This window comes from Stenella coeruleoalba, assembly GCF_951394435.1.
Source record: "Stenella coeruleoalba genome assembly, chromosome: 4".
Lineage (NCBI taxonomy): Eukaryota > Metazoa > Chordata > Mammalia > Artiodactyla > Delphinidae > Stenella > Stenella coeruleoalba.
The window spans coordinates 132115945-132142714 of NC_137149.1; the positions used below are offsets into that span (position 1 = coordinate 132115945).

General features: G+C 39.2%; 1 protein-coding gene across 1 annotated transcript in view; it reads right to left on the minus strand.

The window, feature by feature from the left end:
- Positions 1 to 866: 866 nt before the first annotated feature.
- The window catches only part of LOC307186164 (uncharacterized protein), a 437480-nt gene continuing 411576 nt past the window's right edge, over positions 867 to 26770 (minus strand). The window contains exons 11-12 of the mRNA XM_079921027.1: positions 9064 to 9124; positions 867 to 919 (exon numbers count right to left, since the gene is read on the minus strand). Of these exons, the coding sequence (XP_079777153.1) occupies positions 9081 to 9124 (44 nt within the window). The 3' untranslated portion in view covers positions 867 to 919; positions 9064 to 9080. The remainder of the gene's footprint in view (positions 920 to 9063; positions 9125 to 26770) is intronic.

The following is a 26770-nucleotide window of genomic DNA, read 5'->3' on the forward strand; positions in this document are numbered from 1 at the left end:
AGAAAGATCAAAATCCAAAACACGAGCAAAACCAAATGCTGGCAAAGATGCGGAGAAACAGGAACTCTTATTCATTTCTGGTGGGATTGCAAGAAATGGTACAGCCCTTTTGGAAGACAGTTTGGGTACTTCTTACAAAATTAAACATAATCTTACCATACAATTAAGCAATCACACTCTTTAGTATGTACCCAAATGAATTAAAAATTTATGTCCACACAAAAACCTGCACATAGATGTTTATAGCAGCTTTATTCATAACTGCCGAAACCTGGAGGCAACCTAGATGTCTTCCAATAGGCAAGTGGATAAATATACCTTGGCATATCCAGACAATGGAGTGTTACTCAGTGCTAAAAAGAATTAAGCTACAAATGTGGCCCCCCGATACTTTTCTTTATGAATACATGGTCAGTTTTCCCCTAAAGTCTATTTTGTTTACTTTGTTGTGCAAGAATCATATGAATTTAGAGGCCTTGAATGTCGGAAAGAAGATGTGTTTTGTAAGTCAATGTCACTAAAGCCTTCAGATTCTCTTGCACCTGACTAGGCCCAGCTCAGAACAAGAAGTTGTAAAATTGGCTTTGATTCCAGGAGGACCATGAACATAAGTCATTCAGATCAAGAGTCTTTCGCAAAGGCTGGCATCAAAACAAAACAAAACAAAACAACAACAACAACAACAAAAACCATAGATGACTACAGCAAACCCCTGGGAAATTTCATGATGTAGTACAAAGCCAAACTGTAAACAGGACCCAGTCCAACGGGGGAAAGAACTGGGAGAGAGCCATACTGCAAGGTGCATCCAATCTCAGGTTCCAGGCTTGGAATTATCCACAGTCAGTATGTATGTAAGTCTCAGCCTGGTCCAAGAAGGAAAATCCCACTCAGTAGATTGGGTGAGGAAACGTATATCCTGTTGAATAAAAAGTGTAAGAGAGGTGCTGAAGATTCAATTATACATCCAGGTTATGACACTTTAGAAACAGGTTTTAGTGTGAGGCAGTGGTTCTCAAAGTGTGGTCTTTGGACCAGCAGCAAAAGTATCTCCTGGGATCTTGCTAAGAATACAAATTCTGGGACCCCACCGCAGACCCATGAGTCAGGAACTCTGGGGGTGTGAGGCCAATAATCTGTGTTAATAAGTTCTGGAGGTGATTTTGATTCGAGAACCGCTGGTGTAAGGTATTGACGAATGTGACATTACTGTAACAGCGCAGTACTAAGGTGCTTCCCACATTTACAGATAAAATAGACCCACCAAGGTCGTGTGAATTTTCTGTACTGTTAAACTTCATTGTAATAAAATGAGAGAAAAAATTTAAAAACATTTAAAGATAAAATAATTTAACATCTTAGGCATGAATTTTTATAGCTAGATGTTAAAATAAATATTTAAATGTGAAAAAAAATTGAAAAGAAAGAAATAAGCTACAAAGCCATGAAGAAAACTTCAACGTTATGATGTGAAAGAAACCAATCTGAAAAGGCGACATGCAGTATGACAGTCTGGACAAGGCAAAACTACAAAAACAGTAAAAGGATTGGTTGTTGCCAGGGTTTAGGGAGAAGGGGGAGAGGAATAGGCAGGACACAGAGGATATTTAGGGCAGCGAAACTATTCTATACGATATGACAACGTTGGATATATGTCATTACACACTTGTTAAAACCCATGAATCTGGGGTGTCACATAAACAAGGACTCCTTTTCAGATCCATTCATTTCTTCTAATGACGTCCATGTCTCTCCTAAGATAAAGATGCTCTCATTTCTTCCTAGGATAGGAAGTGCAAGTCTAATTAATCAAGGGGGCCAAACATTTTAACTTTCTAAAAACCTTAAAAAGGATTAGCAAGGCAGGCTCCAGAACCCACCGCTACAGCTGATTCCTAACCTGTAAGTGATATTCCTCGCCTCCCTTCACTATCTCCCATTTTAGATTTCCCTCACTCTCAGCTAACACTCTTGCTAGCCCGGACTGCCAACCTGATAGGATGACCCAGATCTTCATCCCCAAGAGGTCTGAGCCCATAGTTGCCTTGCCCTTGTCAGGCTGTGGTTGTTACAATTCCCCATTTACAGTTTTCATTTGACATAGGAGTGCCAAGAGACACCATAGTTAGTCCCTGGATTCAAGATATTCCTCCCTGTCTTCATTGTGTAACCATCAACCCAGGCTTAATTACCCGCACTGGTACAGTAACGCCTTTCTTTGCCTAAAGAGGCCAGATGATACCTGCAAACTCTAGTTCAGTGTAACCTATATTGTGTTCCCCTGTATTCCTCCCTTGAGTACACATGATTGTGCAACCCAGAGAACAACACCCCAACCCCAGAGTGCTGTCCTCAACTTGGCACCTCAGCTGAGCTTTCAATAGGCCTTTCCACCATTCATGAGGCTGGCTATTCCTGGATTATGGCGTTTATGATAAGTAGGTGAATTCTATAGTCAGGAGCCTGTGGTGGCATGTCCTTCACTTTAGAATCAGTACAGTGGTCAAAGATGTTGTGTAGGATACTATTTTCACAGATTAGACATTCTGTCAGCACTTGGATGATGGTGTGGGAAGAGACACTGCAGACAGGGACTGCAAGTCCATATTCAGTAGGAATACATGGCTGCCCTCCCTAAATTGGAAAGAGTTGGAGAAAATTGCCCTGCCACCAAGTGGCTAGCCAGTCTCTCTGAGGAATGAAGCCATGTTGAGGCCTTAATGTTGGTTTATGCTGCCCACGGTTTGAGCATTCAACAGGAGCGGGACTTAGATCAGCCTTGGTGAGGGAAGTACAATTTGTCAGGTCCACGCTGAGTCTGCGACTTTGCCTGTCTTCTCCCATTGCTTCAAGTCTGACCCATGGGATTTGTACGCGGGCACTGAGTAGTTTCCACAGCATCTCAAGCCTATAACAGGAAAACCCTAGACTTAAAGTGAGAAGCACATGGTATATATTTGAGACCTATGTCAGAAAGAAATTGCTAAGCTGAGCTCCAGATTTATGGTGATAGAGGGATAGCATATGCTGGTGCTAGGATGCTTCTGGTCTAAATGCAGATCAAATGTATAGATCATGGTAACGTGCAGACTGAATATGGTGTGTCCAGATTTTCTGGTGCCTCAAGCAAATACTTATTCTGCTTATTGGGTAAGTCAGCCCTGCAAACATAATAAAAGGCAGAATATGTCATATACCAAAATTAGGACTGGCATTCAGCCAGTAAGTCTTGGTGTGGCATACTGCCCAGTGGGTCTGATGGATCCGGTTTCCCTCTGATAAAATTTCAGAAGGCATAAATGAGGGTTAAAAAAAAAAACCAGAGAGATTTCCAAAATGGCATAGCTAAAAGAAAGGCAGAGAGGTGGAAAATAGAATGCATCACATTGGAATCACTAATCAACTCATGGTTTTTCTTAAATGATAAGCTAAAAGCAGGACCCTAAAGAGACTGGAATGAAAAACAAGAAATTTTCAAAATTTAATAGATAGTTAAAGGAGAGCTATCGAAGGTTTTTATGAGGGGCAACACGAGATCAGAACTTGGCTTTAGGAAAAGGAAAAGCAAGTTGGTAGTAGTATTTAGGAGAAGAAATGTAAAGGCTTGGAGAACAAGTGACTTTAGCCTTAGCTGAGGCACAATGAGGCTTGAATTTCACTAACATTAATGAGAATGGAAGAAAAAAAGCAGACCAAAGTAAGACACTACTTATAGGCTTATGCATTGGCTGGGTGGAGGAGGGGAGGAAAGATATGTCAAAAACGACTTGAGGGCTTCCCTGGTGGCGCAGTGATTGAGAGTCCGCCTGCCGATGCAGGGGACACGGGTTCGTGCCCTGGTCCGGGAAGATCCCACATGCCGCGGAGCAGCTGGGCCCGTGAGCCATGGCTGCTGAGCCTGCGCGTCCGGAGCTGCAATGGTAGAGGCCACAACAGTGAGAGGACCGTGTACAGCAAAAAAACAAAAAAACAAACACCTTGAGGTGTCAGCCCTAGCTTATTGACATCAAAGATGGTTATCTTTTAATTTTGATCACATTGAATTTGAGGTGTCAGATCACCCTTCAAGGAAAGGCTTGCTAGTTAGCAACAGGGCAGCACCTGGTCAGAAGTCAGCGTCCAGCTGTCTTCCCCATCAAATCTGCCTTAGCTTCAGAGAACTCCTTTGCCTGAGGTTACATCCCTCCCAGAGCAGCTTGCATCCACTGCCTGAGTGAGGCAGGAGTGTACAGCTCTGGCCTTTGTGACCTGGGCACGATGTTCTGACGGGCAACACTTTCTTCAGAGCTCCTTGGTAGTTTGACTTCTTCCTCTGCCTCTTAGAAGTTTTCTGCTTCTTAACTTTTCCTTTGTATGCTTTTGGGTCCCTAATAAACATCTTGCACCTAAACCTCATCTCAGCATCTTCTTCTAGAAAACCCAATCTGTAGCAGTAGTGATGTATCATTTGGTGGTTCTTTTAGACGCAAATAATGGAAAAACCAACTAAACATGTCTAAAAACGTTATCATCTCATAAACCAAAAAAGTTCTGAAGCAGGGTCATTACAGAGTTGACTAATAAATGACTCAATGACATCATCATACCCGCGAGCATATTTCCATTCCCTTATGATAGGTTTTGCTTTTATTTTTGGTTTTGGCATGACTTCTTTGTTTTGTTTTTATCAGAGAAGAAACTCTCCAGGTCCCAGAGACCTGAATTGGGCCACATATCCATAGCTTATAAGGGAGCTGGGATGGCAATTTCTAGTATGTTCAGCTCTTATAGCAAAAGACAATATGCCAACAAGAATAAATTTGGGAAAATAAATGGTTTGGGGTGAGTAGCCATCAGTGTCTACCACAAAAATGTCTGAATGTGATTCCATAAATGTAGTATGGAATACCTCATTTTCATTTTTCCCTTTAAATCAAATTGCCTTAGACTCATAGTGACCGTAGTTCTGTGCACAGGAGGAAATTTAATCACAGTCCCCTGGTGTGAAGGTTCTGTGATATTGTTTGATGCCAAAGCATCAGGAAAAACCCTGTGGTCAGCAGCTGACACTTGTTTTCAACAAACCACACGCATCCTTGCAGTGCACACAGAACCTTCAGTTCTGATGTGTCCACCGCTTCCGGGCCACTCACCGCTGATGCATGTGAACAAATAGAGGGGCCAGGAACCTTGGTATCGTGTTCGACCTCCCTAGACACACCATTCTTCCACATCATCTTCTTCAGCATCTTGCCTTATAATCCTTGTAAGGCAAGCACTTGCAAACAATGTGCTGCCCCCTGATGAATGCGAGACCTGCCAATCTCTGATCTCTGCCATCTAAGGGACATCTCTCCCTCAAGTCACTCTCCTACCTTCTCCATCTTCTTTCTTTCTCCTCTTCTCTTTAAACAACACACATAATCTTTTCATTGAGTTACAGCTTGGACATTATATCCTGCAAAAATCCTTGAGACAAGGAAATGCTTAGGGCTTGATTACTGTTAGGAGGAGGGAAAATGCAGAGATCAAAACATGAAAGAATAAAAACTCATCCCAACCTCCACCCCAGGGTTGCCAGAATTAGCAAATTAAAATTCAGGAAGCCTAGCTCACTTTGAACTTCAGATAAACAATGAACATTTTTTTAGTATGAGTTTGTCCCATAAGTTTGAGACAGATTTAACTGGGCATCATGCATTTTACTTAGCAGCTTTAATCCTCCCCTTCCTCATAAAAAACACGTTTCAGCAGGTATAATTAATGTTGGTTTGAAGTTTGGAAGAGAGGTTGCTAGATTTTAGAGGCTTCCAATTAGACTATAGCTGATGCTATGTAAAATGATATAAACTCCAAGGGATAGGATGTACAGAGAGAAAGAAAGATTCTTTGTATTCTTCTTAAAGTCTGGAATAGTGCTAGACATATAGGTCTCAGTAAATTTTTCTGCCAAAGTAATAGGTTATTTCTTCCCTGTTTTCATTATCTCTTTAGTAGATTATGTAACACAAACATATGTAGTAATTACTGTGACACCTTTTATGAATTAAGTGTAGAAGAGAGATTCATGTTTATATTATACTTTCATGATTATTCAAATAGTCCATGCATGTGACCTGGACATTATATTGATACAGATTCTCTCATAGATGAATAATTAATTTGAGAAATAATTAATTTGAGAAATCAATATCTATTTCCAGATATCCTCAGGCAATGCATGGTATCAATAAAGCCTTAAATCTCAAATAATTTTAAAATGTACACAATAGAGATGCTTTTCGGTTTTTTTATGGTTAACTTAAATTCGTCCTGCTCTTCACGTGACGCTTCTTGGGCAGATTCAGAACTGCTGTCTAGCAATCAAAATTAAGTGCTTTAACAAACCAGATTCTAGAAAGTACGATTCTAATTATATTGATATGATATGCTCAACAATATAGTCCATATAACTTGGCTTTTCCCCCTGGGATAATTAAGAACACACAGAGCCTACTACCTAGAGACTGGGGGAGGACACCGTCAAGCACAGTCATGATTGGACCTGCAGCTGTAGAGATAGAGCCCGGGTGGCCAAGAGATAGTGTTGAGAGTGACAAGCCTTGCAGTCACCACTTCCAGTGGCCAAGGAAATAACAGGGTTCCAGGTAGCACTCACAAAGGCCCTGCCTTTGCTCGACCTCTCTGCATGGCTCCCTCCAAAGCATTGTATTCAAATGCAGAGGGCTTGCATTATTCAGTTATTTTAGAATCACGTTAACTTGGTAACATTTTCAGAAAATAAGAATACTGTATGTCTAAATTGACAGTAGAAATGATTTTGAAATGAAGCAGAAGGATGTTTCCTTGGATCAGAAAGATTGTGCAGTGACTTTGGTGGTGATTATTATTCCATCTGTTGATGTGATTATGGAAATTCTGGCTGAAACTGTGAAGTCTTGTGCACTCTGCCTTCCCGGTACTCCCCAAAGGACGGAGGGCTGCCAGCGACTCAAAGTGCTGGAAAGGGATGAAAACAAACCACTGACCTTGAAGTACTGTTCAGGAGTTCTTAACCCTTTTGATATAGGTAGAGTGAGTTTGTTTCTGTTTATTTACACAGCCTTGTAAAGCTCTTCAGAAGTTCTTAACCGAGATTTTTTTTAAGCTGACCTTTGAACTCCACTGCATGGTACCCAGAAAAGCTGATGAAGCTCAGAGGGGATAAAATGAAAAGCAGTAGCAAGTTTAGTTTTTAAAAATGGGATATAATATGCACATGGCAATGTAAGCAGCTGAGGAAAATGGGAGTGGACCAATGCTCATGCTACACAGACAAAACCAAAAATAATGCTTGTGAAGAGAAACAATATAAAGTAATTGGCACCTTCACTCCTTATAATGTATATTTTTTTGTTGGCCATAAAGATGGACAGGGGATGTAAAAAAATCCTTCTACTTAAAAAAAAATTTGACTTTCAGTCATTGATTCATTTTTAACAAAAAAGACCACTGAGACTATCACTATATGACATCAGATTTCTCAAGAAGAGTTAAAAATTTTCACATGATGTGGAGTTTTACAACTCTTGGGAACTTTTGGCATTACAGGGATTTAGTCTGGTTTCTGAGATGCTCCTACATTAATGGTTTGAATTCCCTAAGGTATCCTTTTCCACCATCTGCATGGTTCAGTGCAGTAAGATATTTTCTCTCTGAAGATAACAGAACGGGCGATTTTGTTTGCCTCTTTAGAACTCTAGCCATGAGGTGCTTTGTAATTTTTGTGATTCAGCTTCTCCAGTGAGACGTGAGACCTGACAACATAGTTATAGAAGAAAATGAATCCTCTGTGCATCTGAATTTGTTGCAATATGTTTAAATGTGAAGTGACTCATTTCAGCCTCTGAGAGGTAGTCTTGGGTAGATTCATTCATGTTATCGTCCACTGAAGCTATTTATTACCTAGAAGTTTTCTTTTTCACTTATAACTCATTATTCACACACACACTCCAGGGAAGCAAGCCTGAGGACAGAGATCATCCATGACTGTTAAAAACGAATGGTGGGGGCTTCCCTGGTGGCGCTTCCCTGGTGGCGCAGTGGTTGAGAGTCCGCCTGCCGATGCAGGGGACGCGGGTTCGTGCCCTGGTCTGGGAAGATCCCACATGCCGCGGAGCGGCTGGGCCCGTGAGCCATGGCCGCTGAGCCTGTGCGTCCGGAGCCTGTGCTCCGCAACGGGAGAGGCCACAACAGTGAGAGGCCCGCGTACTGCAAAAAAAAAAAAAAAAAAAAGAAAAGCAACAACAACAACAAAAACGAATGGTGGACACCATCGTGTATTGTTATATAGATCCATTGGGATCAGTTTAAGATAACACATAACCACAGTTGAAGGTCTTCAGTGCAGTGAGTTTCCTCAGTTCAAAATGGCATGAGAAATTTTTATTTGATCTTTTTGGCCCAAGCCATTTCTTTGGTCACACTGTGGTAATTCTAACCCTATCGTCCATGTGTGAGAAATTACAATGGCCTCATTAATCCAGGGCCTAAATAAAGCCAGAGTGGGTTTACAGAAGTTATTCTGGAGGCAAGTAAACCTGTTATTTTAACTCAAAATTGGAAGTATGAATGAAATTGGTAGTACTAATATTTTTTAACGCCAGACATGTTTTTCCATTACTTAGAATACCGCTGTGATCTGGAAATAAGGACAGTGTTGTTGAATCCTTAATGAATTTAGGAAATGCTGTTGACTAATTTCTCATGAATGAGTCTTTAAAATTGTTTCCTCCTTCCTAAGTATTTGCTTCCAAATATTCTAGAATGACATCTGTTGGGCCAAGGAGCTGGATGAATCGGCCAGCTGTTCCATGGGGCCACAGAGCCAATGAAGTGAGGGCACCAAAGTTCTTTGGATGGTCACAGTTTCCTCAAAATTTCTCCTTCCCTCTCTTCATTTATGAGTCCTGAGGTTCCTGCTATGTGTTTTGCAAATATCCCTAGTGAACCAGAGCAGGGCTGGTCTTATAAGCAGTACAATTGGCATTATTTGAAGATGTTCTTTTTATCATCTTCACAAAAATTTACTGAGGACCTACCTACCTGTGCCACGATTATAGTCACTCTGGAAACAGCCACATATACAACCAACAAGCAAACATCCCTGGTGGAAGAAACAGATAATAGACAAATAAATAAAATTTGTAATTTGTAGGAGATAATTACCGCTATAGTAAAAACGGAAGAATGGAAGGGCTCAGGGAATCCGGAGAGTGAAGGAAGAAACCTGCGGTTTTAAATAAGGTGGTTGGGAAGAGCTTTACTGATGAAAGGAATTATTTTTAACCAAAGACCCATAATAGGGAGAGGGAGAAAACTTTTTGGATATGTAAGGGAAGAGCATTTCAGGCAGAAGGAATAACAAATGCAAATGTCCTGAGGCAGGAACACACCCAGCAGGCTTGAGTTACCCCCAGGAGGCTCATGCTGTTGGAATGAACTGAGCACGAGGAGGTGGGCATGGTGGTCAGAGAAGCTATCACAGGGGGAGAGAAGGCCTCATCTAGTAGAGACATTTAGGATACTGTAAACAATTGGGTTTTACTCAGAGAGATGGATACTCATTGATATGGTCTGGCTTAAATTTTAACAGTATCATTCAGCTGCTGGGTTGAAAAAAGGGGCAGTGGTGGGAATAGGAGACCAGTTAAAAATCTATGGTGATAACAAAACTGGCAAACAATGACCGTCACTAGGAACGGGCTGATTGATGTCCTTGCTGATGGAATTTGCAGCTTGATTAGATATAGGATAGGAGAGAAAGAGAAGAGTCAAAGAAGACTCCAACATTTTGGTCTGAGCAATTGCAAAAATAAGAGTTTTCGTTTATTGAGATAGGGAAGAATGCAAGCTTTTTTTTTTTTTATTGGAGTAAAATTGCTTTACAATGTTGTGTTAGTTTCTTCTGTACAATGAAGTGCATCAGCTACATGTATACATACATCCCCTCCCCCTTGGACCTCCCCACCCGCCCACCATCCCATTCATCTAGGTCATCACAGAGCACCAAGCTGAGCTCCCTGTGCTATACAGCAGCTTCCCACTAACGCTGGAGAGGGTGTGGAGAAAAGGGAACCCTTTTGCGCTATTGGTAGGAATGTAAATTGGTACAGAATGCAAGCTCTTAAACTCCTTGATATCTATTCCTTGGTCTTGTCCCTTGATCTGCTACAGTTCATAAAGAGAGACAATCTTTCATTTCACTTCCTCTCTCCATTTCCCAACCGTCTGCAGTTTTGAAAATGTAAACCCTCTGTATTCACCTTAGAACGTGGACAACCCAATAACTTTTATATTTTATCAACGCAATTATTTTTCAACATTTTGCAAACAGAATAAAAACATGTGTGTCTGTGTGAGTCCGTTTTGTGGTGGTTGTTTAAACATCTTAATGTCTTAAAAGCATCATCAGAGTCACCCCTCAGAATTTCACTTTGTCCCAGGCAGAAGGCACTTTGAATGCTTGACTCACTTATGTGGATGACTTTTAGCTATAGTATTGTTTCCACCTTGGACACTCGTTTATTTTAGGCCTTGTGACAGATGAGCTCACCCAGATCTTAAAATGCAGAATTTAAGGTTGTGTCAGACTATAATTTTATGCTAACTTTGCTTATTCCCCTCTTCAATTACTAAAGTTACCACCCTAGACTCTGGAAAATAACCGGAGACAATGTTTGTTTGCTGGCAAATTAGAAGCTGACGTCCCAGCTTTCCCTGAGTGTGACTATGTGTAGGCAGTTTAATTATATTGAAACTGAGCATTATGATGTCTAAACTAACTTTCCTTTATTCTAAGATTGACTTCATGTTTGGGAAAAGCCAGGGAAAGTGGCAAATGTCTTCTAAAGTGGAAAATTTCAGACTCGAGCTACAGAGATGGAATGCACATTCATAATATTTACATAAAACATAATCATCTCTCCTGTCCTCACCGGAGAGCTGAAGGCAGGGGAAGTGAGGGCTCGAGCTGCCGCCCTTAATTGAGTTAGAGGAGTGCATGGTCTAAGGCCTCTATCTTTGGGCAAAGCAGTAAACCATGATTATGACTGTGGCCGGGAGAACATTTTAAATGTAGAATAAGCTAACAGAGGACTGAGAACACCTACTTTATGGACACTGTGGGTTTTATTTTCGGCATTTGTAAATCTATAGTTCTTTATAAACAGAACAAAGTGGTCAATTTTCACAGGGGCTGTGCTGGCACAATGGTACCAAGGGCTTAGTCTGGGAACAAAGTCATTAAAAATAACTACGCACAAAGAACTCAGTCATAAATAATGTTCCACAAAGGATCCAAAGAAATCCAAAGGCAATAAATGATATACTTCAGTGTATCTAAAAGTCTGCTGCGGGCTGCCTGACCCTATGTATGGTGAATCCCCAAAGAGCTTTTCCTATTCCTTCCTCGCTTTCTCTTGCTTCTTCCTTCTTTCCTCCCCTTTTACCCCATCTTCCTCTCCCTGAAAGCTGATGGCTTGCTTTCATTCAGGCAATCAGCAGGAGAAAGAGAGAAAGAAAACAAAAGATAAAAAATTCCTGACGCCACTTTGCCTTTCCACTGGGCTTCAAGTTGTGCTATAGCCTTTCTGTGATTTTTTTTCTTCCATCAATACTATCTTTAAAATGTAGTTTTCACCAGGATAAAAAAAAGGTTAAAAAAAAAAAGAGGGAAACTGACATTGCTTGGAACCTGAAATATAAAGGCCATTCAAGACCTCCATGATCTTGCTTGCTTTTTACTTTATCTTTTCGTCTTTCTCAAATTTTTGTTCCTTCTAATTACTTGTGGCTTCTTCTTGACTCTTCCTCTCATAGCAGACATCAGTGTGGCAGGAAGTTCTGTTGTCTCACTCATGTGTCATTCATGTATAAATAGTGACCTCTTCTTGTTCCCTCCACAAGCCTGGACTTTTCACACTTCCGAGGCTTAACTTACCCTGGGCTCTCTGTGGTACATGGTCTTCTCCTCTATGAAGACTTCCCTGACTCTCTGTCCTTCCCAAATAGAATTAACCTCTCCCTTCTCTGGGTCCCAATTATGTGTTATCAAAGCAAATATGACATTTAGTTGATCAGAAAAACAGCAGCTCTTCTTCTCTTGCTAAATGAAGGCCAAGAAAATATTTCCTTCTACACTCTGTCTTCCAGTGTCTGTCACATATTAGGTTCTTAAATGATCCTGGAATCAATCTGTATATCATATGCCTGGCACCCCCAATTGCTTTCTTATAGATTGCCATTTAATCTTTACAACTATTCTATGATTATAAGCATAATGTTTTTTTTTAAATTAATTAATTAATTTATTTATGGCTGTGTTGGGTCTTCGTTTCTGTGCGAGGGATTTCTCTAGTTGTGGCAAGAGGGGGCCACTCTTCATCGCGGTGCGCGGGCCTCTCACTATCGCAGCCTCTCTTGTCGCGGAGCACGGGCTCCAGACGCGCAGGCTCAGTAGTTGTGGCTCACGGGCTTAGTTGCTCCGCGGCATGTGGGATCTTCCCAGACCAGGGCTCGAACCTGTGTCCCCTGCATTGGCAGGCAGACTCTCAACCACAGAGCCACCAGGGAAGCCCCTATAAGCATAATGTTTATTCACTTCTTCTGTTTTTGATTTTCTGTGACTGAGAAAACTGAAGCTCAGAGGATGTAACTGGTGGGAAGTCACAGGTATAATTACCGGTAGTGACAGCATTCAGCTGTCACGTTGCCTCTCTTTCAGAGGTTCTCTACTTTGAGTGTGCATCAGAATCACCAGGAGGTCTTGCTAAAACAGATCGCTGGGCCATATCCTTAGAGCTTCTGACTCAGTAGCTCTGGGCTGGGGCCAGATAATCAGTATTGCTAACAAGTTAGCAATACTAACCAGGTGATACTGCTGCTGCTGCTTCTGGGAACATACTTTGAGGCCGAGTGCCTTGCATCATCTGTGCATCCTAATCTGCGAACAACTGCACTCAAAGTGGGCCGGTGCATGGCTGAACCTTTGCAAGGCGTCTAAGAGCTTATTTGTATATCAAGCATGCCAGTAAATTCAATAGTCCTCACATCCTATCTATCTAACTATCTACCTAAAATTTTAAATTCAGATAGATGTTGTTCTAATCTACAACGCATTGGAGGTGTCACTGAATTGGTGGGAGATTGTTATCATTATATGTTCTTTCCTTCCATGGATATTGGAAACACAATCACTTTATGTGAAGAGAAAACGTTTAACATGTTAAGGGGAGGTTATCGTAAGGTTACAATAATTGGGTAAATAATTGTCTCAACTTTATTGGATAACTATGCAGCCAATAAAAAAAGGTGTGGTCAAATGTATTTACGGTCAGAAAAAGATGATAAAGATCAGATGTTGAGTGAAAATAGTGGGTTACCAAAGATATCATTTTTAAAATCTATGCACATTTTCATAGAATCCATATGCAAAAAATAAAACATGAACAGTACTTATGTTTGGCTGGTAGCTTAATAGATACTTTCTTCCTCCTTTTCCTCCCTCCTCCCCCATCCTTTTCTTTTTCCTTCTCCCTTCCTTTTTTTATGTCTGTGCCTTCTTAATTAACAAAAATGTTATTAATTTCTACAATAAATATTATTTATTTATAAGTAAATACATTTTCTACAATAACTATCCCTCATGTAATAAATACCTTCTCCAGATGATGAAAGCACGCTTTCACAGTACGTTCTGTGTATAGACTGTGACTTCTCAGCCTGGAAAGCTCTAGAAATCCCCTGGTTCTGGGAAGTCTGTGCAGTACAGCTCTCCCCTACCTACCTCTGGCTTTGTTTTCTTGAGGCCATCAGTCTGGACAACCCAAGCTCAGAAAGGCACAGCATTACCCTGTGGTACATCTGGGTGGGGCAAGTCTGAAATCATTGCTCCTTGCTTTGCCCCAAAGAGGAACCCTGTCAGCTTACTTCTTTTCACAACAGTGAGCCTGTTGACTTAAAGAACAAGAGAGTCTCTGTGCCATGGTTAGCATAATTAGATCCTCTTACATTAAACAAAATAATAAAAAGGGAATATTTCTATTTCTGAGATTCAGACACTAAACAGAATTGATAATACTTACGGAAGACTTTCTAGGCCCCAGGCATTGAAAAAAATGTGTCGTGATCTCATTAATGATATCACAATTCACCCAGCTGCTCAAACTTGGCAATAATATTCCCAACACAGTACCTTGTAATTGCTCTTTTCTCTGCCTGGAAAGTTCTCTTCCCTGGTATTGGCATGACTTGTTTTCTCACTTCATTCAGATCTCTGCTCAAATAAAACCTTCCTGGAGCAGTTTTCTCTGACCTCTGTATCTAAAGCAGCATCCTGTCATTCTCTATCCCCTTAGCTTGTATCCTTTTTCACCGTAGCACTTATCATAGGAGGTGCCCAATAAATATTTTTAAATATATGAATGAATTTTATCCTCATCACAACCCTATGAGGTGAATACTGACATGATCCCTATTTTCAAGGCTTCAAGAGAGTTGAGTAAATTGCCCATTTGAACCAAGTTGTCTGACATCCAAGTATACATTCTTAATCAGCACATATTGGAATGTTCTTTTATTAACTGGATGAAGTCTATTGTCTTAATGTTAAAAACAGGCACTTGAAAGAGCAGAGATGGATAGATAGTAAAATATCATTGACAATGAAATGTCCAGACACATGACAAAATACTAGGGGTATGAGTATGAAGAATGATGTGTACTTCCAAGCTATCAGCGAGCAATTGAAAATACCTTCTTTTATGATAGAGTCAAGATGGTTTTATTTTAAGATCTTTACTTACCGACAAAACTGATTGCAGTATGTGCAGGGAGAAATATTTCATTCTTCTCTATCTCTGACACAAAGTGGAAAGAGGAAACACTGAAAACAGGAAAATATGTGTGATATCTATAGAATAGCAGATACGTAACTCACTGAGCAGCTGAAGAATTAAATCAGAGGTATGTTTTGGCACCTTTTACAGGCGCTACTCACTTCCCTTAGATTCTTTTTCTTTTCTTTTCTTTTCTTTTCTTTTTTTTTATCATGCAGGCCTTGGATCTGGATGGAGCCCCTTTTCTGTCCCTATGCCTGATAGTTACAAACTGTCACTAGCAAGGCTCTTTCTGGTTATAGCAGGAAATCATCTGGACATTCAAAGAGCCAAAGAAAAGGGATTCTGGGAATCTAGCACAGGACTGAGACTGCTGCCCCTGCAGTAGTTCTGAACCTGGTCTGAACCGGGAACATTAGGGACTTACTTGCCAACATGATTATTTCTTTGGTGTAAAACCTACACCTCTGGATAATAAATCAGTTGCACTGAGACCTGAAATTCTTATGCCCTTCCCTTCAGGGACAGTCTGGTCCACTCTCTTTGTCACTGCCTGGGCCAGGTATCTGCCACAAGGAATTGCCCTTTTGTCTGTCATCTATACTCTTATAGGATCTGATTCTATTCTTGTAGAGACTGTCTCTTAAAATAACATTAAGCATCTTCAGATTTTTCAGAAAGTTTTAGAAGGAGATGGAGTAGCCTATAAGTAAAGTTTTAAAAAATTACATTTCAAAGTCTACAGAGTAAATATCACTGTGTTTTGGGTGGATGACATAATTTGGGGGGGGCTTCAGGTTTCCCTCTAATCATACAGCCACTCAGTATACTAGACCAAGACTCTGTTCCAAGCTCCAACAGAAAAAAGACCTATAATGCTCTCCGTAATCTGGGACCACCCACTTTGCATATCCTAGTATAACTTCAAATAAGACCCGAAGAAGGTCATTGGTTAAATTACATGCTGATGTCTGACCAAAATCAAGGCAAGAGTATTGAAAAGATTTATTTGCTTCTCATGGCCAGACTTCCTTTTTAGTTTCTTTTCTTCACAAAGAGAAAAAGAAAAAAATACTAAAGCAAGCAAACAAAAACAACTCATGGTATTATATTACCTCTTCATAGATATGGAAGATAAGCTAATGAGACCCAAGATACCATATAGGGAACTATAGAATAAATTGAAATAAAAGAAAAAAAACACAAGTATTTAAAAATGTAATTTATTAAGGCTTTCCTGAAATAAAAGACTATTTCAGCCTATATATTTAAGAGGGATACCAAATGCAAGAATTCAAGGGAATTGCTCCCACCTGTTCTTGAGGACTCTAACTGTAAGCGAGATTTAGCCAACCGAGAAATGACTAGAAAAGCCACAGCAAAGAAGTTTGTGGTGATTACTGAATATATTTAACCATAAAACAAAGACTGAAATAAACAGTAAGCTTATGAGGTCAGGTCAAAATGTAAATAATATAATCTGCAGTAATTAGAAAATTAACCAAAGTTAGAAGAGTAAATGTCCTGATCTCTTTAACAAAGAGTGAAGATGCTGAGTATATCTAACAGCACCAAGGTGGGTATACCCATATACCATCATGGGATTCCTGGTGAGCCTATAAAGTATTTTTAAAGCTATAAAAATAAAAAATCTAAAATAATAAAACAGAATAAAATCAGTCATATCAATAAATGTAATTAGACTAAGCTTACACAGTAGCACACACAAAAAAGAGAAAAGACTATTTGGATTACAAAGCAAAATGCTATGCTAAAACAAAAGAGGAAAGTTATGCCAGGTGAATGCTAACAAAAGGAAAGCAAGGTTCCACCCCCCCTCCAGTATGAGACAAGATGTCATTATGAAAGAAATAGAGAAAGATGTTAAAGACCTTCCTTCTTGTCCAACTCTCCTATGAGCATTGTACCCAGACATTTCACCAGAAAAATCTAACAAATTGTAATATGAATAACAGAATAAATGAAACGATTCTAGTACATTAAAAAAGAATGGAAGAGCTTAACAACACACACGTATTTGTTTATATTTGCAAAATACATTTCTGTAATGCTATCCAAAAAACAATAACATTGAGGGGGAGAATTGCATAACAGGAGGAGACAGGTGTTGAGGTTGAGAGAACTCTTCGTTGTACATCCTTTACTACCAATAGGAGATAAAAATACAATTGGATAAAATTAACGTGGTCCATGGTAGTAGATCTGCTCATTTTGTCAAAGGGCACCTTCACTAGGTTAAAACTAAAGGAAGTTGTATCCTCTTTCAAATCTCAAAAAACCACTGTAGCCTGGGCTTAACTGGTAGGATCAGTCCTGGCAAGGAAGTGAGGAAGAGGAGATGGTGGTCTAAATAGACCAATTCTCTGAGTGCTACTGAGGCTCCAACAGGTGGAGACAACCTCAGTGATGGCTATGCACAAAGCATCCAGACTGTCAGGGTCAAGTGGTCCTGGCAAAGCCCCAGGTAATCAGCAGTGCACTCAGAGTTGACACCATCTAAGTAGGAAGGGGTGAATTTATCATGAAGCTAATAGAGTTTCCGTTTCAGGGACTCTTCCTTATCCAGACTGTACTCAGGGACGATTTCTATGAAGCATTTCTGGCAAATTGCCTGAAGTAAATCTTAAAAGAAAGGGACCTGAATCTCTAATGATTCTGCAACATATTATGATGTGTTTCCTCGTTCAAAATAAGTATTTTCCTCTGTACCTAATTATGTATCTAAAATGTATGATTTTTTATTAAAAAGGACTCAAATTATATAAGATTTAGTCCCACACAAACCTATTATTGCCCCCGCATATAGGCCTGCACTTCACTGATGCCAGAGACCTAGTTTAGGGATCCTCTTTCCTACTACCCTTTTAGACGAGCATAACAGAAAGAGCTCTGGGATCATAGAGAATGTCAAGGTGCAGTGGAGGACAATGTGAGTCCATCTACTGCGGGCTCAGTGATTTCCTGCCCTTGGGACAAGAGGCTCATCTGTACGCTGACGGCTTTGGGAATGACCACCAGGTGGCCCCAGTGAGGACTCCATAGGCCTCTTGGGTGAGATGGAATTTATGACCCATTAGCAAGCAGCTAAGACAGTAGCGACCCATGGGAGTTTTTGACATATCAAACTGGGCTTCCGGCTGAATCAAACAGGTGGGAGCGTTGAGTTTGGGTACTCTGTAATATCAGTTAAAGAATGACATGGGGCCCTGGGCAGGTGGGAATTGGCCATCCTAGTTATATAACTGAAATTCCATTAAGCATGTTAAATTGAATCAAGGTGCCCCCATGATACCTTTCAGCTTACCAAACATATGGAAGGGAAAGTGGGTTTAATGGGATTCCGAACATCCCAGAAATCACTTTTTTATACCAATTTCCTGCCTTTTAAAAATTTCTCATACTGTTTCTCTTTCTTTAAATTCATTATATTTTTCCAACCAGGGCAAACAGTTGCTCTTGTGTAATGATTATTCCAGCCCTCGTCTACGTTTCAGGCCTAAAGATACAAAAAAATGAACCACCTATTCTCATTTCACAGCTGCTATACAATAGCAGAAAGGGTCCTGAACGTGTCATTATTTCAGGGAAAGGAAAATTAATTGAATGAAGAAAGAAAACCATGCACAGTTCAAGTTCGATCAGTGTTTTATGACAGTGTATTCAAGTAGTAGTATAATCATGGCAAGGCTTCCCGCTATTGACTAGTTAATTATAAAGAAGATATGTATCATTTCTACCTACACTTAGCCTTCAAGCAGGAAATATTTTAAAATAATGGAAAGCTTTAGCAAAATAAATATTTAGTCAGTTATTTTTATTGACTGATGGCAGGGCAGGGGGTTAAGAGAAATAGAAAAAGTAATGCCAATTTTATTGTATTTTAAAAATGATTTTTGAGGGATTTGTGAGAAAGGATCATTTTCTCCAAGCTTCTTTTTCAACCCCTGTCTCTCACATTACAGTTGGAGAACTCATAATTCTACCAGGCGGTGAGTATCTGAGGAGGTGGTCAGTCCCTTCTCTGGCCACAGGAAGGGTACCTCTCAGGTTACATCACATGAAGCACAGGCCTCCCTGTCCTGTCACTCCTTTCCCCAATTACTTGGAGAGAAAAGAGTACCACAGGTGGATTCACCAGGTCCCTCCCCTGAATGGATACCCTGAAAGGCCTAGGAAGAGGTTCTAACAGTGTGTCACTTGGTTATATGTTGTTGCCAAACTTGAATATTTTTCCAGATTTCCCAGATAAATTCCCAAACAATCCTACGCATTTACATAGAATTATTATTAATAAGTTATGAATCTGAAACTTTTCTAAACTATCCATAATTAAAAATTGATCAGTTTTAATCATAAAAGCACAACTAATTTATCTTTCAATTTTTTTCTATAGAAAATGGCATTATGAAAACTTTGTCATAGGAAGATATAATCAAAGACTTTTTTGCAGACAAAAAATGTAGGAAAAATATTATAGAAATGTGTTCACTTGTTAACCTTTAAGAATCACGTTAATTTTCCAGATTTCGTGGTGCTTACGGTACTGCACAGCTTTTAAAGCATACAATTTGTTGTAAATTCTTTTCTCATTTTAAATATTTAATTCCATATCTAATTTTGTAGCTGTGAATTTACTTTTTTTTTTTTTTTTTTTTTTTTGCGGTATGCGGACCTCTCACTGTTGTGGCCTCTCCTGTTGCGGAGCACAGGCTCCGGACACACAGGCTCAGCGGCCATGGCTCACGGGCCCAGCCGCTCCGTGGCATGTGGGATCTTCCTGAACCGGGGCACAAACCTGTGTCCCCTGCATCGGCAGGCAGACTCTCAACCACTGTGCCACCAGGGAAGCCCGAATTTACGTTCTTTTTCTTACAGAGGACTCCCCAAATTGCATATTCTTAATTTAAAAAAAAAAAAATCATGCTAATGGTATGATTCTTTTTATTTATTTGTTTATTTATTTATTTATTTTTGGCTGCGTTGGGTCTTTGCTGCTGTGCGTGGGCTTTCTTTAGTTGCAGCGAGCAGGGGCTTATCTTCATTGCGGGGCGCAGGCTTCTCATTGCGGTGGCTTCTCTTGTTATGTAGCATGGGCTCTAGACACACGGGTTTCAGTAGTTGTGGCATGCGGGCTCAGTAGTTGTGGCACACTGGCTTAGTTGCTCTGTGGCATGTGGGAATCTTCCCAGACCAGGGATCGAACCCGTATTCCCTGCATTGGCAAGCGGATTCTTAACTACTGAGCCACAAGGGAAGTCCTGCATATTCTTTAGGTACAACAAAACCTGGATCCACTTGATCAGGAGTGGTTTTGGTTGTGTGGATGGTGATTGCAAGTTAGTGCTCTCTAGTCAGTCTTGGTTCAAATCTTGCCCTTGAAGCTTTCTAGTTATATGACTTTGACATTATTCCTCTACTTCTCTAAGTCTCACCTAAGTTAGAATAATTTTAATGTCTATCTCATTGGATCAATAAGACAATATTAACACATGACACAGTGCATATGAAAGCAGTTGACAGTTGCCAGCACTCCTGTGAATGTTTGAATAGCTGTCATGTAAGTTTCTTAAACTTATAAAGCCCAAACAAAACTCTTCTTTTCTCCCTCAAACTGACTTCTCCCTTTGCCTTGCCCACCTAGTGTTAACAATCATCCAGTTTTTCAGACCAAATACCAAGGAGCTTCATGCTGTACCTCTAGTTCCATCAATCAACTCTGTTGACTTTACCTTCAAGAAATGACCCTCAATGATCATTTCTCACCACTTCCACCTCCACTGCCCTAATCCAAACCACTAATGTCTCTCTCTGTACTACTGCAGTAGGCTGAAACTGGTCATCGTGCTTCCTGATTTGACTCGTCCCTCCCATCCCAACTCCATTCTCTTAGCTAACTAATGTCACTTCTGTGCCATTAACTGGACACTCTTTTCTTCTTCTGAAGCTATAGCTGCCTCTCTATACTACCCCTAATCAACTCCTTCTACCTACTTCTATCACTCCTTCTATTTACTTCTATAGTATAACACCTATAGATTTCTCGGTCACTTTCACCTTTGTGGGGCATACTGGACATGACTCAGAGTCCACATCTCCAACCCAGTTCTTGAAAACTCAACCTAGAACCTAGTTCTCTATTCCTAGGCCTTTTCCATCCATCCCCCATGCTACACAAACCTCAAACAAAATCATTCTACTTCATGATGACGTTTTACCTTGACTGAATTATCACCTAGAAATGGAAATACTTTTAAGTAATAAATTCAAGTATCATGTTCTGTGACAAAATTGACCATATTTTGTCTCTCACTCCTCCCACTCTTCCTTCTCTCTGACTCCACTGGGTCTTCTAATCCCCACACTCTTGCCTTTTGTCCCAGTCTCTCCATCCCCTGTGAAGTCGCTTTTCTTCCTAATCAGTCTACATTCCATGACACATCACAGCAACTTTTACTAGAGAGGAGATCGATTATTTTAGAGGGTGGAGGTGTTAGGGCAGTAAAACCATCAGTTTCCTTGTCCTTGCTAGTGAACATTGTTGGAAGAAATCGTATAATCAGGTAGACTGTGGTCACAACAGACTTTCCTCAGTTGGGAAATCATTTTGTGGGTCTCTGATTGTCTACTTTTATAATTCCCCGCAATAATTATTACAAATCTTCAGCATTTCTTTTGGACCGCCTTAACTCCTGCATTCTTTTACTAGTCAATAGTTAACCTTGTCTCGTTCACAAAGAAGGATTAAACAATGGATATCTTTAATTCATTCAACAAATGGTTATTAAGAATCTACTATTTGCTGGGCACTGTTTTAGCCACTCAGATATGTCACTAAATAAATCAGGCAAAGTCCATATTCTCATCTTTAACTTTCCTTTGTTTATCCAAACAAATTCAGAAAATATCCAACAAGTATTTTGAAGTATCTATTTCACGCCAGGATTTTTTCTTGGTGAAAAGAATACAACAGTGAAGAGAATAAGTCAAATAGTCTTTCTTCATAAAGTTTCCATTTAAGTAAGGGGATGGAGAGAAAAAGACGGCAAGAAATAAATAAATTTTAAAATGTATGCACATAAAATGTCAGATGAGACAGGTAAGGGGGGGTAGGAAATGGTAAGACATAGAATGTAAAGTTAATACAATTATTCATTAAGTTCAATAACTTTCAAAATTCACGTGCAGTTTGTAAAGAATGAAAATGGGAGAGCCAAACCTCAGATTCTGTACCCATAAGGAGAGTTGACCTAACCTAATACACAGCTGAAAAATGGGAAGGTTGACTGACCCATCTCTCTTCCCTTCTTTGTCCTTTCTATAAAGCCAACATTGAATAACAACAGTAATGTTCAAAGGTTCTAGACCATCAGTTGTCAGGTTAACAAATATTCCAAAAGTTTTAGATTTGTGTAAATTCTGTGGTCCCTAAAGTTAGCATTGGTCTCACGCACATTACTAAAGCCTCCCCCACCTGGCCATCTGCACCTCCTTCTCCAGCTTTCTAGGCTACCAAGCAAGAGAACACAACCATCTGCCTTCAGCAAGTACACTCAGTTGCCTTACAGACAGATTTCCATGAATTTCAAACAAAAAAAGAAAGAAATGGAAAGCAATGGACTTAATATGTTTTTCCCAACACCTACTCATCAGTTTCTTCACTAAATGTCCTGAGCATATGTTTATTAGTTGCTGTGTTTCATTGCACTATTATTCCACCTAAAAATAAAATTTTTCTTTAATTGTACATTTCTAAGTTTAAAAACCTGTTATTTCTAGCAGAGTTTTCTATACCTAAAATTATATAGTAGAATTATGTTGATCTTTGGCCTCCTGGAATCCATTCAGCCTTCCCTAACAGTGCCACAGTTTCCCTCTGGGGAACCACTTGCTCCCAACCCTCAGCATATGGCTTATAGTGGAGTTAACTCAAATTCCAGCCTCAGCAGGGACCTGTGGTGCAGACCTGGGCAAATAGAAGCCCAGTAATGGTTTTGGGAAAGTTGCGTGATCCAGGCAGCTCTAGTAAGATCTGTGAGACTTTTACTTTGGCTGCCGAGACAGAATGAACTACTCCATCCAACCAAGTGTTGATAAGATTGAGGTGCAACTAAAGATCTCCTAAACTGCTGAGTGGAATGCAAAATGGTACAACCACTTTAGAGAACTGTCCATTTTTAAGAGAGTCAAACATAAACATATCATAAAACCCAGACGTTCCACTACTAATAATTTACCAAAAAGAAATGAAAAGATATATCTTGGCAAGGGCCTCAAAACTAAAAATAATCTAGATGTCTATCAATATGTGAATGGATATCCAAGGTATGATACATGCATTCAGTGGAAAACTACTTGGCAATGAAAAGAACTGACTTACTGATAAATGTAACACACTGAATGTTCAGTGAATAAAAACCAGACAAAAAAGCATACATAGGGTATGACTCAATTTATTTAAAATTCTAGAAAATACAGATTAATCTACAGTGACAAAAACCGTATCAGTTGTTGTCTGCAGCGGGGTTTGATGGGAGATATCCATGGCAGAGGGGCAAGTAGAATATTTTGGGGGTTATGAGAATATTTTTTTAATTGATGGTGGTGGTAAGTCACAGCATATGCAACTGCTAGCATTTACTGGATTGTGCACTTTGAATATTTGCAAGTGAGTTTTATGTCAATCAAGTTGGGTTTTTTTTTATTTATTTATTTTTGGCTGCATTGGGTCTTCGTTGCCGTGTGTGGGCTTTCTCTAGTTGTGGTGAGCAGGGGCTACTCTTCTTTGCAGTGCACAGGCTTCTCATTGTGGTGGCTTCCCTTGTTGCAGAGCAAGGGCTCCAGGCGCGTGGGCTTCAGTAGTTGCGGCTCGCAGGCTCAGTAGTTGTGGCTCACGGGCTCCAGAGCGCAGGCTCAGTGGTTGTGGCGACAGGCCTAGTTGCTCCGCGGCATGTGGGATCTTCCCGGACCAGTGCTCGAACCCATGCCCCCTGCATTGGCAGGCGGATTCTTAACCACTGTGCCACCAGGGAAGTCCCATGTCAATCAAGTTGGTTTTAAAAATAAAAATTAAATAAATAATAAAGACATTTGAACTCAGTCTGTTTTTTAATCACCATGTGCCAACAATTCTAAATCATTTTTTGTCCATCTAAGTTTTAAACAGTTCCTCCAGTTATGTCGTCATCTATGTGAAAGTTAATTCAAAGAGCTCCCAGTTATACAAGTGGCTCCCAACTTTAGGGACTTATTACAGACAATTATTTTGAGAGTAACTTCTCAAACTTTTGAAATAGTTTGGGCTCACTTTGACTACATTTTGATCTGTGATGTACTGGTAAATGTTTAACAAGTGGATCCTTGAAGAAATAACCTCGATTTGATGTACTTCCTTATTTCTTTGGTATTTACTACACCTTCCATGACTAATTTCAACCTGCCAGTGTCATGTCACTGAGCAAGAAATTGGGAAGAGATGCTCACAATAGCCTCTGTGCCAATGTAAGCCTCCACCAGGACAGCACTAGGTTGGATTATCCAGTGTCTGTGGTACTGCCGATCACTACGTTTAAGCATTATACCTGATAAACATGATCACACTGATTATATAATCAAGGATACAGAACTTTAGTTACTTCAGTTCATCATTCCATTTGCAACTTATTAGCTGAATCTTGCAGAGTTTTCTTTTTGGAAATGCTTATTTTTATGTTTTACTTTTCTATCTTTAAATAATACATTAATGTAATTAAAAGTATTAATTAGTTTCCTTTTTATATTATAACATTTAATTAATGTTTCCATTTACATAGTTACATATACAAAGTTCAATTAAAGAACATTTTTACATCTATGATTCTTTTTTTGCATTATTAGAATTTATCTCATTTCATGAAAGTTACTGAAAATAATTTTGTTGTATAGTGGAGCATGTTAAAAAATCATCCATTCCAAGAGCCCAATATAAGAAATACAACACAGAGTAGATTGATTATATAAGTCTGGAAATGTCAGATATAAGCCAAATATCATTTTAAATGAAGATTCCAAATGTGGACAGAGTTTTCTATAAAAATAAAAACCAGACTTGGTACTAGATGTACTATTTCTAATTTATGCATAATTATTCTTCCACCAAAAAAAATAAACTGGAATGACATTTATTGCTAGTTTCTAATTCATACTGCCATAAAAACTTATTTCGTTTCTATTTTTCAGTTTCTTTTTCAATAAAATAAATACCTTGCAATTGATAATAGCTATCATCTGTTCTATATTTAAAATTCTAAGCTACAAATGGATGTTATCATTTCTTTTTTAGCCTTGACAAATTTTTGCAAAAAAGGTAAAATGATCTAAGGAACCAAACTAGAAGAGGCGAATTCAGGCTGTGTATCTCAGTCTCTAATGAAGCCATAGACAATTATTTAATCCACAGAATTATCTGAATCTTCCAACATTTTTACAAACTTAAAATGAAGCTGATTCTTAAGTTTTGAAAACTGTTTTTCTGGAATCCAATAACAATAGATAATATAATGTCAGTCACTGTGCTAATCATTTTATCAAAATCACCTCACCTGTTTTATGTAACTCCAAAATTTTTTTGATGTCTCCATTTATAGATGACGAAAGTGAGTTATGGAAATTTTAAATAACTTGTTCATAGTCAAAGTGTTAACTTGTGGAAGCAGAAAGCTAAAACTACTGTCTAACTTTAAAGCTCAAGTTGACACCAATGATAATAATTCTGGCATTAAATGTTAAAGTGCATAGATAATTTCTATTTCATTTTGACTTGTGTTTATAAACCCAAAAACTTCCTGATAAGAGATTCAAATTTCAGAAATGAAAATTATAATATGAAAAGAAGGTTTGGAGTTTGCTATGATTCTAGCCAAAATTTCCATCCTCCTACAAATATTCTTCTGAATTCAGAAGCAAAAATATTTATAATTACTGTTACTGTTCTTTTCATCTCTGTCCAGGTAATCAGTACATGACAAAAACTTACCTTGAAAGTGTCATTATTTTTTAGGGTAAAGAACAGATCTGTCATGGCCATCAATTCAGAATACCATCACAATGATGAAAAGAATCTAAACCATTCATCTACTCAGTCCATTTTTTTTTTTTTAAGAAAGAAAGAGACATTGAAGATATGTTTTCTTGCTCATGCTAGCAAAGGCTGTGTGCTTCCAATTTGAGTAATGCTCCTAAGTCATTTTTGCAGGTAGATAAGGAAAAGGATGGGGAAGGCAGAGGACCGTGCTTCTGTATAGAATTAATGTGTTTATGTAAAATTTGTGTCACATTTAGGTAGTATTTTTATGCATAAAATCCTTGAACTCAAAGTAATTTTACAGAAAAAGAGTTATATGCATAGAATATCCATTTCAGTGAGTTAAGCACTTCTGAAGACCCTTTCTTCATACAAGAGTGAAAAATACTAGGTATGAGTTGGTGGGCTGCAGTTCTAGTTTATCATTCACTAGCTAGGAGATCTGGGCTAATCCCTTCGCTTCTCTTAGCTTCAGATTTTCATCTGAAAAATGGTAATAATATAGAGTTTTGTGAGCTTAGTGGTCAGCAGAGCACTCCCTAAAGGGCAATAATAATTATAGCGCTTATTCATCATTTCATTGCATGCTATTCTCTGCTCTCCCTGCTCCTAGTATGCTCAATAGTCTACCTCCATGGTTTTGAGATACATGATGAAAATTCCCTATGCTCCCCCCCTCTTCAACTACTATTTAAATCAATTAGTTTCTCCTTATATTAACTCATTTATTTAATATATCCTGATATATCTGCCTTGCCTTATCTATTTTAGATATGCCCTTCAAGCGCACCAGTTTTGTTCATACACTGTTATCATGGTATTGCTATCTATTTAC